The sequence below is a fragment of the Chelonia mydas genome, chromosome 3, assembly GCF_015237465.2.
Source record: "Chelonia mydas isolate rCheMyd1 chromosome 3, rCheMyd1.pri.v2, whole genome shotgun sequence".
NCBI lineage: Eukaryota > Metazoa > Chordata > Testudines > Cheloniidae > Chelonia > Chelonia mydas.
The window spans coordinates 54059509-54074543 of NC_057851.1; the positions used below are offsets into that span (position 1 = coordinate 54059509).

At 42.1% G+C, this 15035-nt stretch overlaps 1 protein-coding gene across 2 annotated transcripts in view; it reads left to right on the plus strand.

Annotated features, from left to right (window-relative positions):
• SMAP1 (small ArfGAP 1) overlaps positions 1-15035 on the plus strand; it is a 240703-nt gene that overhangs the window by 99266 nt on the left and 126402 nt on the right. For both annotated transcript variants that reach the window (XM_007070547.4, XM_037894289.2), the window contains one exon: positions 11170-11250. In XM_007070547.4, coding sequence (XP_007070609.3) covers positions 11170-11250 — 81 coding nt within the window. The remainder of the gene's footprint in view (positions 1-11169; positions 11251-15035) is intronic.

Genomic DNA, 15035 nt, shown 5'->3' on the forward strand with positions numbered 1-15035 from the left:
AAAAAAGTTATTTGGTGGTGATTAAATTAGCAGTGTCTCTTTAAAGATAGTATTGTAATGCAAATAAACAAGTGGGAAGAGATAAGGACCCATATAAATAACTTGAGCATTTCCTGCCTGGGGGGGGGGTCTTCCCATTCAAAATTACCATATTATAAACAACTTTTGGTATGAAATATATTTACTGTGTGAACACACATAGGGTACAATTTACTGCGTATGTGCTGTGCAGGGAAACATGAGAACTATTTCAAAAAAAGGGTAAAACTACAGCAATGATAGTGCTTGTTTAAATTTGTATTATACATCGACCTGTTAATGGAAACTTAAAAATTAAACCTATCATTTAAATAAAACCCTTTCCAATATTTATGGGAAGGAAACAAGTATAAATGCTCTCCTTCCTCAATTTTCTAATACTTATAAAGAAATGAGTTAAAAATGGAGCAAGAGGACCATCTTGGCTGCCTAGTGTACAGGCAGTGAACAGTCCCATTGCTAGAATCTAATGTGGGCACTAAATTTGATCTATTGCTACTTCACTTGGCCAGGTGTGGATGGAAACTATACAGGCAACATGCTCCTCCAGTGGTGTATTGTACTGATTTCAAAGGAGATAATATATACTCTTTAAATTCTGTCACGCGGCTTCAAAATATATATATTTTGAATCTGGCTTAGTGATTTAGCTGCCAGGGCATTCACACTTTTCTTTAATAATAATCATACCTTGGAGCTTACTATGTGTGTCCTTTTGTGCAGCATATTCAACTCAGATCAACTCAAATTTTCTTCATAAGGTCATCAGAGTAGTTCTCTTGAGCATGTAGCAGATAATATGATGTTCATGTTTTAGACCAGGGGTCGGCAACCTTTCAGAAGTGATGTACCGAGTCTTCATTTATTCACTTTTATTTAAGGTTTTGCGTGCCAGTAATACATTTTAACATTTTTTAGGTCTCTCTATAAGTCTATATATTATATAACTAAACTATTGTCGTATGTAAAGTAAACAAGGTTTTCAAAATGTTTAAGAAGCTTCATTTAAAACTAAATTAAAATGCTGATCTTATGCCACCAGCCTGCTCAGCGCAGTGCCAGCCTGGGCTTCCGTTCACCTAGGCCAGCAGCAGGCTGAGTGGGGCCTGTGGCCGGGATGCCGGGACCTCGGCTGGCAGAACCACAGACTGGTAGTGGGCTGAGCGAGGCCGGTGGCCGGAACCCCAGACCGGCAGTGAACTGAGCGGCTCAGCCCGCTGCCGGTCTGGGGTTCTGTCTGCCGGCTCCTACCAGCCAGGGTCCCCGCTGCTGGTCTGGGATCCCAGCCCTGCCCACATAGAGTGGGTACCTACCTTCTCCCTGGTTCTAGCCCATTCTCTTCCTCTCTCTCTCTGCACTGAGCATAGAGCTGGGGGTGAAGGATCAGGTTGGGGTGTAGGGTCTGGCCAGGAGCTAGAATGAGGAAGGGGACTCAGGGTTGGGGCAGGAGGTTTGGGTGTGGAGTGCTTACCAGGGCATGGGGTGGGGGGGGGGCTGGGTATGTGTGGGGGCTGCTGCAGTCAGGGCTGGGGACATGGGGGGGGGGTGCAGGGGTCAGGGCAGAGGACTGGGGAATGTGGGCTAAGGTCCTGGGGGCACTCCCAGCCCAGAGCGGCTCACAGCAGGGTGCTGGAGGGGACATGCCCTGATTCCACCCGCCATCCCCCCCTCTTCTGTACCTCCTCTCCTGAGCAGCGAGTGCACTCCGGCTCCGCTTCTCCCCCTCCCTTGCGAGGGCCATCAGCTGATTGGAGGAGGGGCAGGAACCCAGCACGCCGGTGGGGGAGGGGGGAACTTGCCTGCCCTGCAGCAGCCTGCAGGACCAAGCTTCTTCACCCTGCCCCCGTGGGAGGGGCGGGGGGGGTGGAGAAGAGCGGGCCGGGGCAGGCAGGATTTTTAATGGCACACTGCTGCCAGCCAGCCCCCCAGCCGCCAGCCCAGCTCAGCCCGCAGCCAGCCTGGGTTCGGCAGCAGGCTGACCGGGGCTGGCGGCCGGGACCCAGCTGGCAGCAGTGTGCCATTGAACATTGGCTCGCGTGCCGTCTTTAGCATGCGTGCCATACGTTGCAAACCCGTTTTAGACAATGTTTTGAAAAGTCTCACTCTGCTGTCTTTTTTTAAAAAAACCTTTAGCCTTGTCACAATTGCTTTAAATATGTTACTGTTCAAAATTCTGCCTCTGAAGAAACCACTGATAAATGCTCTGAAATTTTAGGAAATAGCTTTTCAAGTGAAGATCTTCTGTATGTCCTACATATCTATTTATCCATGCAATTCTGTGCCCCTGAATCAGAATTAAAAGCATTTCCTTCCAAGGCAAGGTTGAAAATCAGTTTACAGCAGGCTTAAAAAATATTTTCTGTTCAGGTTTTCAAATGAAAAATCTGATGATATGAACTGGGGCTATATACAGTGAAATTAAATTTTCACAAGAAGACTGTATACATTGATCCCATCTTCTTGTGTAATCTAATATTTTAATATCGGTGGCTAGGATCATTTACTTGTGATGCTGAATTCTGGTAGGTGGATGTGAAGATACTTGTTAAACTTCACTCAGAGTCTGGATAATTGACAGGTTAACCTGTGGGGAGGCTAATACAGAGCCCTACACTGACACAGTGGACCACGCTGGAGGATACTCTGAGGATTTAACTCCTCAAGCAAGAGGTCATGAGTTCTCCTTTCTCACTGTCCAGATAAAAATAAATTTTTTATAATAAGTTTGAAAGCCATGTTGCATTTACAAAGCTGCAATGAGTACCAATCTGGGAACATCTATATTTTAAACTGTTCATTGTTACCCATTAGTGCATGTGCTTAGATTTAGACCAAATATCTAAATGTTATTTTTGGTTCTAGTAACTGTACCACAGTGACATCAGATCTCAAAAGGTAAGGAGAGTTAAGCTGGGTGTGAGTACTTATATGTTAGACATCCAAAAACATCTACAGTAGGTACTGCAAAGCCTACTCTTGGGGATTCAGCAGGTAGAGTTTTTCCCCTGACGCAGTACTTAACCAATATGTTACTATAGGCTGGCCTTCATCGGAAAGCTCCAGCAGTGTAACATACATCAGTATAGATCAATCAATTTATCTTAATTTCATTGTGTGTTCACAATGAGTTTATGCTGGTGCAACCACACAATCTTCTCTTTCAGCTGTGGGCCCACACCATGCTGCCTTCATTTTAGTACATTGCTATCTGGGTAGATCTACCAGGATTTGTGGCATCTCTCCCAGGCTTCCTGCATTCTGGGCGCTTCTTGAGATGGGTAAAGGCATAACTCCAAAAGGCCAGGAAAATTATAGGAAGAGGGATGAAACTCCCATACTTCCCCCTGCTGAATCCCAAAATGCACCTGGTGCCCATGCCATTTTCAAACTAATTTCTGTCAGCATGGAGGCGGCCCAGGAAATCAGATTCATATGTGGTGCTTTACATACTGTGCAGGACCTGCCCTTCAAAGAAGTTAATTGTTTTAACTAAAAGACAGGTGAGTCCTTGCACACTCAGAAGGACTGCAGGGCCATCCTCCACTCCCTGGAAAAATATACACATTTCCCGAAGAGAGAAATTCCACAGGCAGTCATATAAAACTAGACCAGTGGCTCAACAATTTTACCACTAGCAGCCTTATGAGACTCCTCATAAGAGGCAAAGGGTTCAGAAGTTCATTTCCCTGCACTTTGTGTTAACATCACCATCCCAGTTCCAGCTATTGGCTAAACAATATTTTTGACAGGAGTTCAAGAGCTGCCACCATCTGCTGATTTCCCCCACATCCTTTGGGGGTTATTTGGCACCATTTTTCCACACCTGGAGTGCAGTAATTATGGGCCAATGGGTGTTAAACATCATCGATTCCAGCTGTGATCAAATTTGCCTCCATGACCCCTCCAAAGTCTCCCTTCTTGCTCTTTTTCAGGGTCCATTTTCAGGAGGAGATTCTCAAACAGGAAGTAGAACTCCTTCTACAGCAGCGAGGAGTAGACAGGGTATCTCTTCGTTACCAAGGAAAGGATTTTCCCATTCGGCCGTGCTCCTGCCCTCAGGATCTTTACCAAGTTCGTCTTGGTAGTAGCCCTCTTATCAGATGTCATGGCTTTGCTGTCCTCCTCTATCTTGACGACTGGCTTCTTGTTGCCAAGATATGTCAAGAAGCCTACAAGTCAGCTTTGTAAGTGCTTCAGCTCCTGTCTTCCGTAGTCTGTCCAGACTCCACCACAGACTTCATTGGAGCATCCCTAAATTCAGTCACAGTGAGAGCTTATCTGCCAATGGACAGGTTCCAAGGCATGAACAACTTTATAGATCAGGTCGTGAACAGTTCTTGAAGGTCGATCAGAATCTTCTGTCTTTCTCTCCTGAGATATATGGCATCATATGCTTATGTCACGCTGTTCAACAGACTCCATCTTCATTGCCTGCATGCTTGGCTTCAAACAATGTACTGACCAAACAGTCCATGAACGCCATAGTTCCCACCAAAGTAACATCATCTCCTCCACTATGGTGGAAAAATCCTCACAAAGTATGCATGGGCATTCCCTTCTTTTCTTCACACTAGATGATTATAGTTGCCTCCTTCTTAGGCTGGGGAGCCAATGTGGATGGCTGCATGGTGCAGGGTATTTGAATGTCCCGAGAGGCCTGGATGCACATCAACGTTCTGGAATTTCGGGCAGTCAGAGAGGTTTGCAAATCCTTTCTCCCATTCATCCAATGTCACTGTTCTCATATGATGTCTGACAATGTGATGACTGTCTTTTACATCAACAGGCACACAGGAGCAAGCTGTATTCCCCTCTGTGCAGAAGCAGTCAATCTGTGAAATTGGTGCATCACCACTTGAATCACAGTATTGCCAGTTGACCTGGTAGGGAATCAGAATGTGCTGGTCAACCTCCGCAGCAGACATTTTATTGACCATGAGTGGGAGCTATACAACTCTGTGGTAAACGGTATCTTTGCTTTGTGGGGAACTCCCACGGGAACCGTTTGCCTCTCAAATGAACTGGAAGTGCAACATGCAGTATTCGAGAGGAGCCTGAGCTCACCTTCTCATGGCGATGCTCTCCTTCTTTTATGGTCAGATCATCTGAACTATGCCTACCTTCCGCTGCCACTCCTACCTTGGGTCTTACGGAAAATTCATCAGGATGAGGCACGACTTGTGCCCATTGCCCCCAATTCGCCTAGACGCTTTTGGTTCCCAAGTCTCCTACACATGTCATCTCAGTTGCGGATCAGCATTCCGCCTTTTTCGAATCTCCTAAGCCATTCATGCTCTGAAGCCATGCAAAACATTCTTACTAATAGTCAAAAAGATTCTACTAGGAAATACGCTTCCACTTGGCTAAGTAGTGTTTCCAGCTGGGCACAACAGTAATTCATATGCCCTATGACTATCCTCTTTCCACCAAATCATCTGGTCTTTCCATCAACTCTTTGCTTCCAGGTGGACCTGTAATCAGTGTATACCCCCACCTTAACATGATTACTTAACTTTTGTTCACCCACCAGCTACCAGATTCTGGAAGGACCTAGTTTAAATCTGTCTGCCACTAAGGAAATGTACTCCTCCATGGGACTTAAACCTTGGGGTTTTTTTGGTGCTCACCAAGCTATCCTTTGAACTGCTATCTACATGTTTAGTATCTGTCTCTGATCTCTGAAGGTTCCATTCCTGGTAGCCATCACCTCAGCTAGGAGGGTGGGTGAGCTCAGAGCACTAATGGCAGATCTGCCATACACCTTATTCTATAGAGACAACGTTTCGTTGCATTTACATCCTAAATTCACCCCCAGAATTGTTTTGGAGTTTCATCTGAATCAGTCAATCCACTTTATTTTTTGTGAAACCATGTTCATTTGAAGAGGGAGAGACTTCACTGAGCTAGCAAACAGGAGCAGCAAGTGGGAATTTTCCAAAGCAGTTTACAGAGGGAGTATGAGAGGCAGATAGACCTAACAAACAGACTCTAAACTTTGGCCAATAACCTACATACTTTGTGGTCTGCTGTCATGCGTGCGTTCGTTGCAAGCACCTCAGGGCCTTCAGTGATTGAGCACAGTCTCTTGAGACCAGAGGGATTTCATTGAAGGAGCTCAGAGTGATAGAGATTTTCAGGGACATAGCAGAGTGGTCCTACTCCCAATCTGACAGCCTCTGTGCTGTTGAGGAGGATGAAAGTCTCTGGGAAGTAGAACATCAAGCTGGAGTGGTGGGGGAAAAAACTCAATAATTGGGACCTTTCTTACAGTTGATTTTATGATAGCCTCTTGCAATGAGGTGACTACTCTGAGGGAGGGGACCTCTGTTATTACGAAGAGACCAGTAGTAGTAAATGGGGATTCGATTATTAGAAACATAGGTAGTTAGGTTTGTGATGACTGGGAGGACCACATGGTGTATTGCTGACTGGATGCAAAGGTTGCAGACCTCTCGAGACATCTATATAGATTTATTTGCGGTGCTGGGGAGGAGCTGCTGGTTGTGGTACATGTAGGTACCAGTGACACAGGGAAAGGGTAAGGTAGCGGGCCTGGAGGTCAAATTTAGATTGCTATCAGGACCTCCATTGTAGCATTCTCTGAAATGCTTCCAGTTCCAGAAACCTAGGCAGAATTGCAAGGTGTCAATGTGTGGATAAAATTATGGTGTTGGGAGGAGAGATTTAGGTTTATAACTGGGGGATGGTCTGGGAAGGGAGGAGCCTATATAGGAAGGATGGGGGCTCCACCTAAAGCAAACAGAACCAGATTGTAAAACTAAGAAGATAGCAGAGGAGTTTTTAAACTAAGGGCTTGGGGGAAAGCTGACAGGTGTGGAGGCGCACGTGGTTTGGTCAGAAACATCCCTTTGGGGAGGATTTGTTAAAGGGATACTCTATATCCTAGTAAAGAGGAGAGGATAGAAATTGATAAAGGAACTGAAGCAAAACAGACAAACAAGAGTCCCATGTGATTACATCACAGGAAGTCAGGCAGCCAAATAATGACAGTTTTGTAACTGCTTGTATACAAATGCTAGAAGTCTAGATACTAAGATGATGAACTGGTGTTAAATGAATATATTCATATAATAAGCATCACAGAAACTTGGTGGAGTGATGCCAATCAATGGGACATAGTAATACCAGTAAAAAGAAAAGGAGTAGTTGTGGCACCTTAGAGACTAACAAATTTATTTGAGCATAAGCTTTCGTGAGCTACAGCTCACATCATCGGATGCATTCAGTATAAATAATACTGCTCAAATAAATTTTAGTCTCTAAGGTGCCACAAGTACTCCTTTTTCTTTTTGCAAATACAGACTAACACAGCTGCTACTCTGAAACCAGTAATACCAGTGTACAAAATATATAGGAATGATAGAGCAGGTTGGGGGGGAGGGGTAAGTGTAGGAGTTAAATATAGTAAATAAATAAATAAATGAATCTCTGTGCCATAGAATCTCTACGGATAGAATTTCCATGCTTGAATGTTAAGAACAAAGCAGTAGGAATTTACTTCTGACCACCTGATAATGACTGTGACAGTGTTTGACATGATCAGGGAGATTAGAGAGGCTACAAAAACAGAAAATAGAATAATAATGGGGGATTTAAACTATTCTCATATAAATGTCACCTCAGGAAGGGAGGCAGAGATAAAATGTCTAGACACCATAAATGATTACTACTTGGAGCAGCTTGTCCTCCTGCGCTCTCACCCCCATCCAGAGGAGAGGTCTTAATTTAAGACATAATTTGGTCTTAAGTGAAACATAGGATCTAGTCCAGAAGATGAATATACCTGAACTGCTCAGTGATAGTGAAGATAATGTAATGAAATTTAACGTCCTTGTAGGGATGTAGAGAACACCACTGGAGCGTTTAACTTCACAAAGGGGAACTATATAAAAATGAGGATGCTAATTAAATGGAAATTAAAAGAAACAGTCACAAGGGTGAAATGCCTGCAAGCTGCATGGAGACAATTAAAAAACACCATAATAGAAGCTCAAACGAAATGAGTACCCCAAACAAAAAACAGTAAAAGGACCAAAAAATGCCACCATGGCAAAACAGCAGAGTAAAAGAGGTGGTTAGAGGTAAAAAGGCACTCTTTAAAAAGTGGAAATCAGATCCTGTTGAAGAAAATAGAAAGGAACATATACTCTGGTAAATCAAATGTGGAAAAACATGAAAAAATGGGAGTTACCATATCAACTATAACTTAGTTGGTATGACAACACCCATTTTTTCATGTTTTGTGTGTGTGTGTATATTGTATATATCCCTACTGTATTTTCCACTGCATGCATCTAATGAAGTGGATTTTAACCCACAAAAGCTTATGCCCAAATAAATTTGTTAGTCTCTAAGGTGCCACAAGTACTCCTCGTTCTTTTTGCTGATACAGACTAACACGGCTACCACTCTGAAACCTGTCTCCAAGAACTGTGTGATTCCAGGCATGTGGAGCACATGCATATCCACAATGGAATACAGATAGGGTTTGCCAGAGTACATATGTTCTCCTCTTCAGCATCATGATGTGCCTCTCCAAGAGGGAAAACAGTTTTTTGTTGCATTTCTCGGTCCTTCTCTCTGATGTGACTTGGCTGCAAAGGACTGCAGTCTCTCCTCTCTGTACCATTCTCTTGCTGCACCTCCTCTTTCTTCTCTTATTTGATTTGGTGTTGCTTCACCTGCCGCCTAGGGTAACCAGATAGAAAGTGTGAAAAAATTGGGATTGGGGGTAGTAGCTGTAAGGTATATGAGACAAAGCCCAAAATATCGGGACTATCCCGATAAAATTAATACATCAGGTCACCCTACTGCCACGAGGCCACACCTGGAGCATGGTGTCCAGTTTTGGTCCCCCCACTACAGAAGGGATGTGGACAAATTGGAGAGTCCAGCGGAGGGCAACGAAAATGATTAGGGGGCTGGGGACATGACTTACAAGGAGAGGCTGAGGGAACTGGGGTTATTTAGTCTACAGAAGAGAAGAGTGAGGGGAGATTTGATAGCAACCTTCAACTACCTGAAGGGGGGTTCCAAAGTAGTGGCAGATGACTGAACAAGGAGTAATGGACTCAAGTTGCAGTGGGGGAGGTTTAGGTTGGATATTAGGGAACACTGTTTCACTAGGAGGGTGGTGAAGCACCGCAATGGGTTACCTGGGAAGGTGGTAGAATCTCCATCCTTCGAGGTTTTTAAGGCCTGGCTTGACAAAGCCTTTGCTGGGATGATTTAGTGGGTGTTGGTCCTGCTTTGAGGAGGGGATTGGATTAGATGACCTCCTGAGGTCTCTTCCATCCCTAATATTCTATGATTCTGTGCATCTTTGGGTTGTGTTATCAGTTCATTTAAACCTTTCTGTTTACCTCGGTTTTGTGAAGTGCTGTGTAGATGTCAGTGATTCTCCTGCAGGTGCTGTTCAAAGAAATGTAGATCAGTCAATTGCTACAGTGAAGGTGGCATATATGGTACCATTCCCAGACACACGCACAATATAGCTGTACCTCCATACCCCCCATTCATTTCTCATAACTACCCAACAGTTTGGCACCTGCAGTGATATGGTAACAGCTTTTACAAAGCTTGCGTAACTTTGTCTATCATAAAGTTATGATTAATGCATAATATTATTTGTGGTTCCAGCTTAGATTAAACTGGTGATTTTTCTAGTGGCTTGCTGTGGGACAGGAGGAAGGGGGGGAAAAAAAGAGCAGAAAGTTGATATAATCAAGGTCAATTAAGGTAGTAAGGTTATAGTACTGTAATGCAACACAAACTTTTTTGGTTTCACTGTCTGCATAACAGTACAGTATGAGTTCCCTCTTTAGAGTATTATAGTACATTGCATGCAAGTAAAGCCATTCAATGATGTATAGGCATCATTTGTGCAAGCTTCAAAGCCTAAAGGCTCTTAAGTTTATTAATGCCATGCACTACAGGCATAAAAGCTAGTTAATTTTAAGCCTGATTTTTCTTATGTCACCTGACACTATTTGAAAACTTTTGGGACAAATATTATTAGGCAAAATTTTCAAAACCCCCTAAGTCACTTAGGAGCCTGTGTCCTATGCCAAAGGTGACTTAGGTTCTTAAGTTCCTCAGTGCCTAAGGTCACTTTTGAAATGGGATTTGTGCTTCTCAAAATTTTACCCATTAAGCAAGCAGGGATTCAACCATATTTTTGTGTGAAGAACATAGTGTATCTTCCAAAAATTATAGCATTTACTCTGGGTATAGAATGAGTTAGGAGAATTTACAAGCAAATTAGTTAATAAGTTAAAATTTAATTTTAAAGTGGGTCCTTTAGAAGTTTAGCACTCAGTGTCAGGCCTTTTCCGTATCCAAGTGATCTTAAGAGAATAATGCGGATGCCTCAAACTTCACAAATAGTTAAAACTAGTGTCTCAGGACTGGCTACACTTGAAGACTTTTAAAAATAGTATTATTGGACATTCTTTACTGTTATACCTCATTACTGAAAGATTATCCTTCACTGACAATGAGCGCACACACACAAATATCTTGCATGTCTTTAAAAATTAGTTTATTCTAATTGGGGCACGCAAATGTATTATTATTCACTATTCATAACTTTATGCTCGACAAAGTTATGCAAGCTTTAGAAAAGCTGTTACCATGCTGCTGCAGCTGCCAAACTATTGGGAAAATAGGGAAAACGATGGGGTGGGTATGGAGAAACTGAATAAAACTGTACTAGTTGAAAATGAACATTGCTCTAACTGCTGTAGTTCTCTGAACTCAGATTATACCTTTTAAGGTTATCATTTCCTATTCAGCTACAGGTGTAATGAGGTGTGCTAAGCCTGAAACCACTAGGCTTTTTAACTAGACCAGAGGCTTATTTGAGTTTGATCTCTTTGCAACACTGGAACCTACCATACTGACTATGGACTTTTACTATAACACACATGAGGAAAGTACAATAAATAATTTTACTTTATCATTTTCAAAAATTATAACTTTAAGATGTGTAATCAGTTTCTATATTTTATATGAAGACTTTCATTTGTGTTCAGCAGGACTTTTTTTAAAATTTAAGTTAATATTATTTGCAAACACTTTTTTCCTAGCAAGTAACACTTTCTCTTACAGAAGGAAAAGGAGAAAAAAAAAGATGAGAAGAAGAGAGAGAGGGAATCAGAAAAACCATTGAAACCCTTAACCAGTGAAAAGGTAAGACAACTTCATTTTATTTTTTAATTTACAAATAGATACAGTATTAGGCCATGTATTGTGCCTGGAGTTAGATAGATGTATTTGAAATATAAAAAGATGTCTGAATAATAGTCCAAATTAACTAGTGTTAATGGTTCATGAATGTTTGAGTGACTGTCTGACCTGCAAAGACTGACAATGACAACTTTCCATCCATTTAATGGGACGGGGAAAGAAGGGTTCATATTAAAATGTTTATCTGATCCTAGTAAAATAACAGTTGACAAGAATTAGACCTAAATGGTTAAGCTTTCAAAAATACACTGTTGCGCTCATAGTTACTGTGTATTTTTCATGCATATTTTTTTTGAAAACTAAGGTCTATGCTGTTGAGTAGTGTCAAGTTTACACACCATTAGAGCTCTGGTCTGTAGATGCAGCACAGATGTGTATCTGAAATTAAATTGTAAAATAATATATGGATTCACTACGACAGTATGTTGTGGAACTTTGTCATTGATTGATTGAACAAATAACTTAAGTGAACACCAAGGAGGGAGAAGAATTGTTCAATAGCTAAAACTAGGATGATGATTATTCCTGAAAGTAAGCTGAATATCAGAATAATATTCCAAATATCAAGGTCTTTCAGATTGTGCAAGGGAATTAGTGGAGTCTGCAGTACTAAGTATAGTTAGGACTAGACTGGAAAAAGTACCAATAAATACTTCGTAGGAAACAATCCTGGCAGAGGAATGGACTAGATCAGGGTAGCGAACCTGTGGCTCCAGAGCCACATGCGGCTCTTCAGAAATTAATATGCAGCTCCTTGTATAGGCACCGACTCTGGGGATGGAGCTACAGGCACCAACTTTCCGATGTGCCGGGGGGGTGCTCACTTTTCAACCCCGGCTCTGCCACAGGCCCTGCCCCTCACTCCACCCCTTCCACGCCCTCCCCTGAGCCTGCTGTGCCCTCGCTGCTCCACCCCCCACCACCACAGAGCCTCCTGCACGCCACAAAACAGCTGATCTGGACATGCAAGGAGGAAGGGGGAGGCTCTGATCGGAGGGGTGCCAGTGGGTGGGAGGCGCTGGGAGCAGGGAAGTGGAGCTGATGGGGGTGGCTACTGATGTATTACTGTGGATCTTTGGCCATGTACATTGCTAAATGCTGGCTACTTCTGTGAAAAACAATTAGCATGTTCCTAGAACTTTTATCCTGCAGTGTAGTCCAATACTATGTATAATTCATTGGAGTCTCTATCTGCCAGTTTATTTTTGCTGTGGCAATGTAGTGTGTCACAGCTGCATAAAAATATCATCTTTCATATCTATTGTTTTATTAATATAATTAAAGTATGTTTTGTTCTGAATGTTCACTTGTCAAACTTTTTTGTCATGTTGTAACTAATCTTCCATGAATAATATCCCAGCATCTTGATCCCAGAAATTCACAAAAACTTTAAAAACAGAAAAGTTTAAAAGAAGATATCAGAATGCATTGGTATCATTGCTAGCGTGAGCTTCTCTTAAGATATTTCGGGTAGTTGAAATGGAAGTGAGAAAGATATTTCTTTATTGAATATACCAGAATACCAAGCTATATTTTTATGTAATAATAAAAAAGTAAAATACAACCAAGAAAGCTGGAGGTAAGGGGGACAAGGTTACTTTTCTTTGTAAACCTGTCAGATAGTAGTATACATTCTTAGTTCTCCTCTCCTTAGTACTTTTCTTTTGCTCTTGGATTCTGATATATTTTTCAAGATTTTAGATTCAAAATTGTGGTATGGTCTTGTCATTGTTTTAACCTAAATCTATTTCCAACAGTTATTTAAGTTACTTAAGATTTTGCCTTTTTATGTACTGGCAAGTCACCAACAAAGTGTCTCCAATCATGATTCTGTTAAGTTGTCCTCTATTGGCGATTTTGTGTATCGTTTCTCAAAATGTGTGGGGTTGGGCTTCTCGATTACTCTCTGTCCTTGTTTAAAAAAAAAAAAAAAAGAAAAGAAAAAAAGAAGTCATTAGCTGTTGTGAAGAAAACCTTGGAAATATAGCTTGAGTGCAACCAAGGAAAGCAGTGTTTGCCTGAGGCCTTGTCTGCGTTACAAAATTAGGTCAACATAAATAGCTTTGCATCACCCTAGTTGTGCATGTGTCTACGCTAAAATTTGTCTCCCACTGATACAAACTTTTCATTATGCTGACATAGTAACATCATCTCCCCAAGCCACACTGAGCCATGGTCGATGTACTGAGGTTGACAGAGCTTGAGTGTAGATGCTGTGTTACCCAGGTCAACCCTATCAGTCCTCCAGCAGCTGTCCCACAATGCCTAACACTTACTGCTCTGGTCAGCATTGTGAACTGTACTTCCAAGGAGTCATGTTGATCAGAAACCCCTTCCCTCCACCTGCTCCATTAATGCCATCAACAGTCTTGAATTGGTTCTCACTACGCCCCACAGCAGTTTGTCCTGCAGGAAATCATCTCTTCTTGTGGCTCTGCAAATACTGGAGGATTGTGAATCCTGTGCTTCCAGTGCTAATGACAATAGTGCAGAGCTGTGCAAGCTCCATCCCTCTGTCAGAGATGGCGAACAGCGACAAGACCTGTGCAGGTTCATGACTATATCAAAATAGGTGTGAAAGTTACGGAGTGGAGAAAATTGCACAATGGGAACTTGACCACCATGGCTTGTCAAAACTTCTCAAAAAACAGTGAGGATACAGATCAGGATACCTTTTCATGGTGCTCTGCACTGTACATAGAAGCAAGCAGTCATGGCCAGTACGGCACAAAGAGCCAACTATGCATGAGCACAAGCTATATATTAACTGTGGTGGCTTTATGCGAATGTAACTTGCAGTGGCAAAAATTTGAAGTGTAGACATGCCCTGAGGTTTCAGTACATATGAAACAATAGCTCTAAGGTGTGAACTACCCAATTCATTCCAATGCGTGCCAAATCAGATGTCAAAGATGGTATTTTAAATGTCAGTATAGTTAACTATTTCACTGCTCATCCAAGCAGGTATCGGATCATATGAAGATCTACACAGTTTACTCTGAAGCTTTGCTTTTACTAGGAAAAAGGTATATTTTTAACATGTTAGCTGATCGAGGAAAATCTCCCCAGAGTTTACCTTAATCAGTTACATTAAAAATAGAGCTGTTTTGCAGCTGTACACTTTACATCAGGATGAACACTTTTTGGCTTTTTTTTCCTAATGTGGATGTGACCTTATTGACTGTTAGTTTGGGTAGGCCTTTAATAATGCATGAGGGACAAAATGTGTCAGGTAATACCTCTTATGGGATCAACTTCTGGTGGTGAGAAAGACGAGCTTTTGAGCTTACACAGACCTCTTCAAGTCTCTAAGATGAGGGCCCAACATGACTACAGCAACACTGTATATATTTAATAACTCATGTCAGGGTTGAAGTGTGTGTGGGGTAGGGAAAGGGATCACTTCATTTTCTTGAAAGCAGGGTTCAAGATCCAGAAGTTCGTGACAAGATTTTTTTTTATTCATCTCTTGGGTTTTCCCCATTTTTTTTAGTTTGTGGAAACAAGGCACACAAAGCCAGGCTCTGAATCTAATGCTGTTGTTCCAAAATATGGTGGTAATGATGCTGATTGCTTTGTGTAATGAGGCCTTGTAGCCTCAGAAGTCTTTGAGCACTGACCGTGTTTGGCTACATTAAGGGAACTCTGTCCATTAAAGAACTTTTCCTTCCAATCAAGTTTTAAAGTATGTTACCTTTACTTTGAAGAAATGTCAGGATATAAATGAG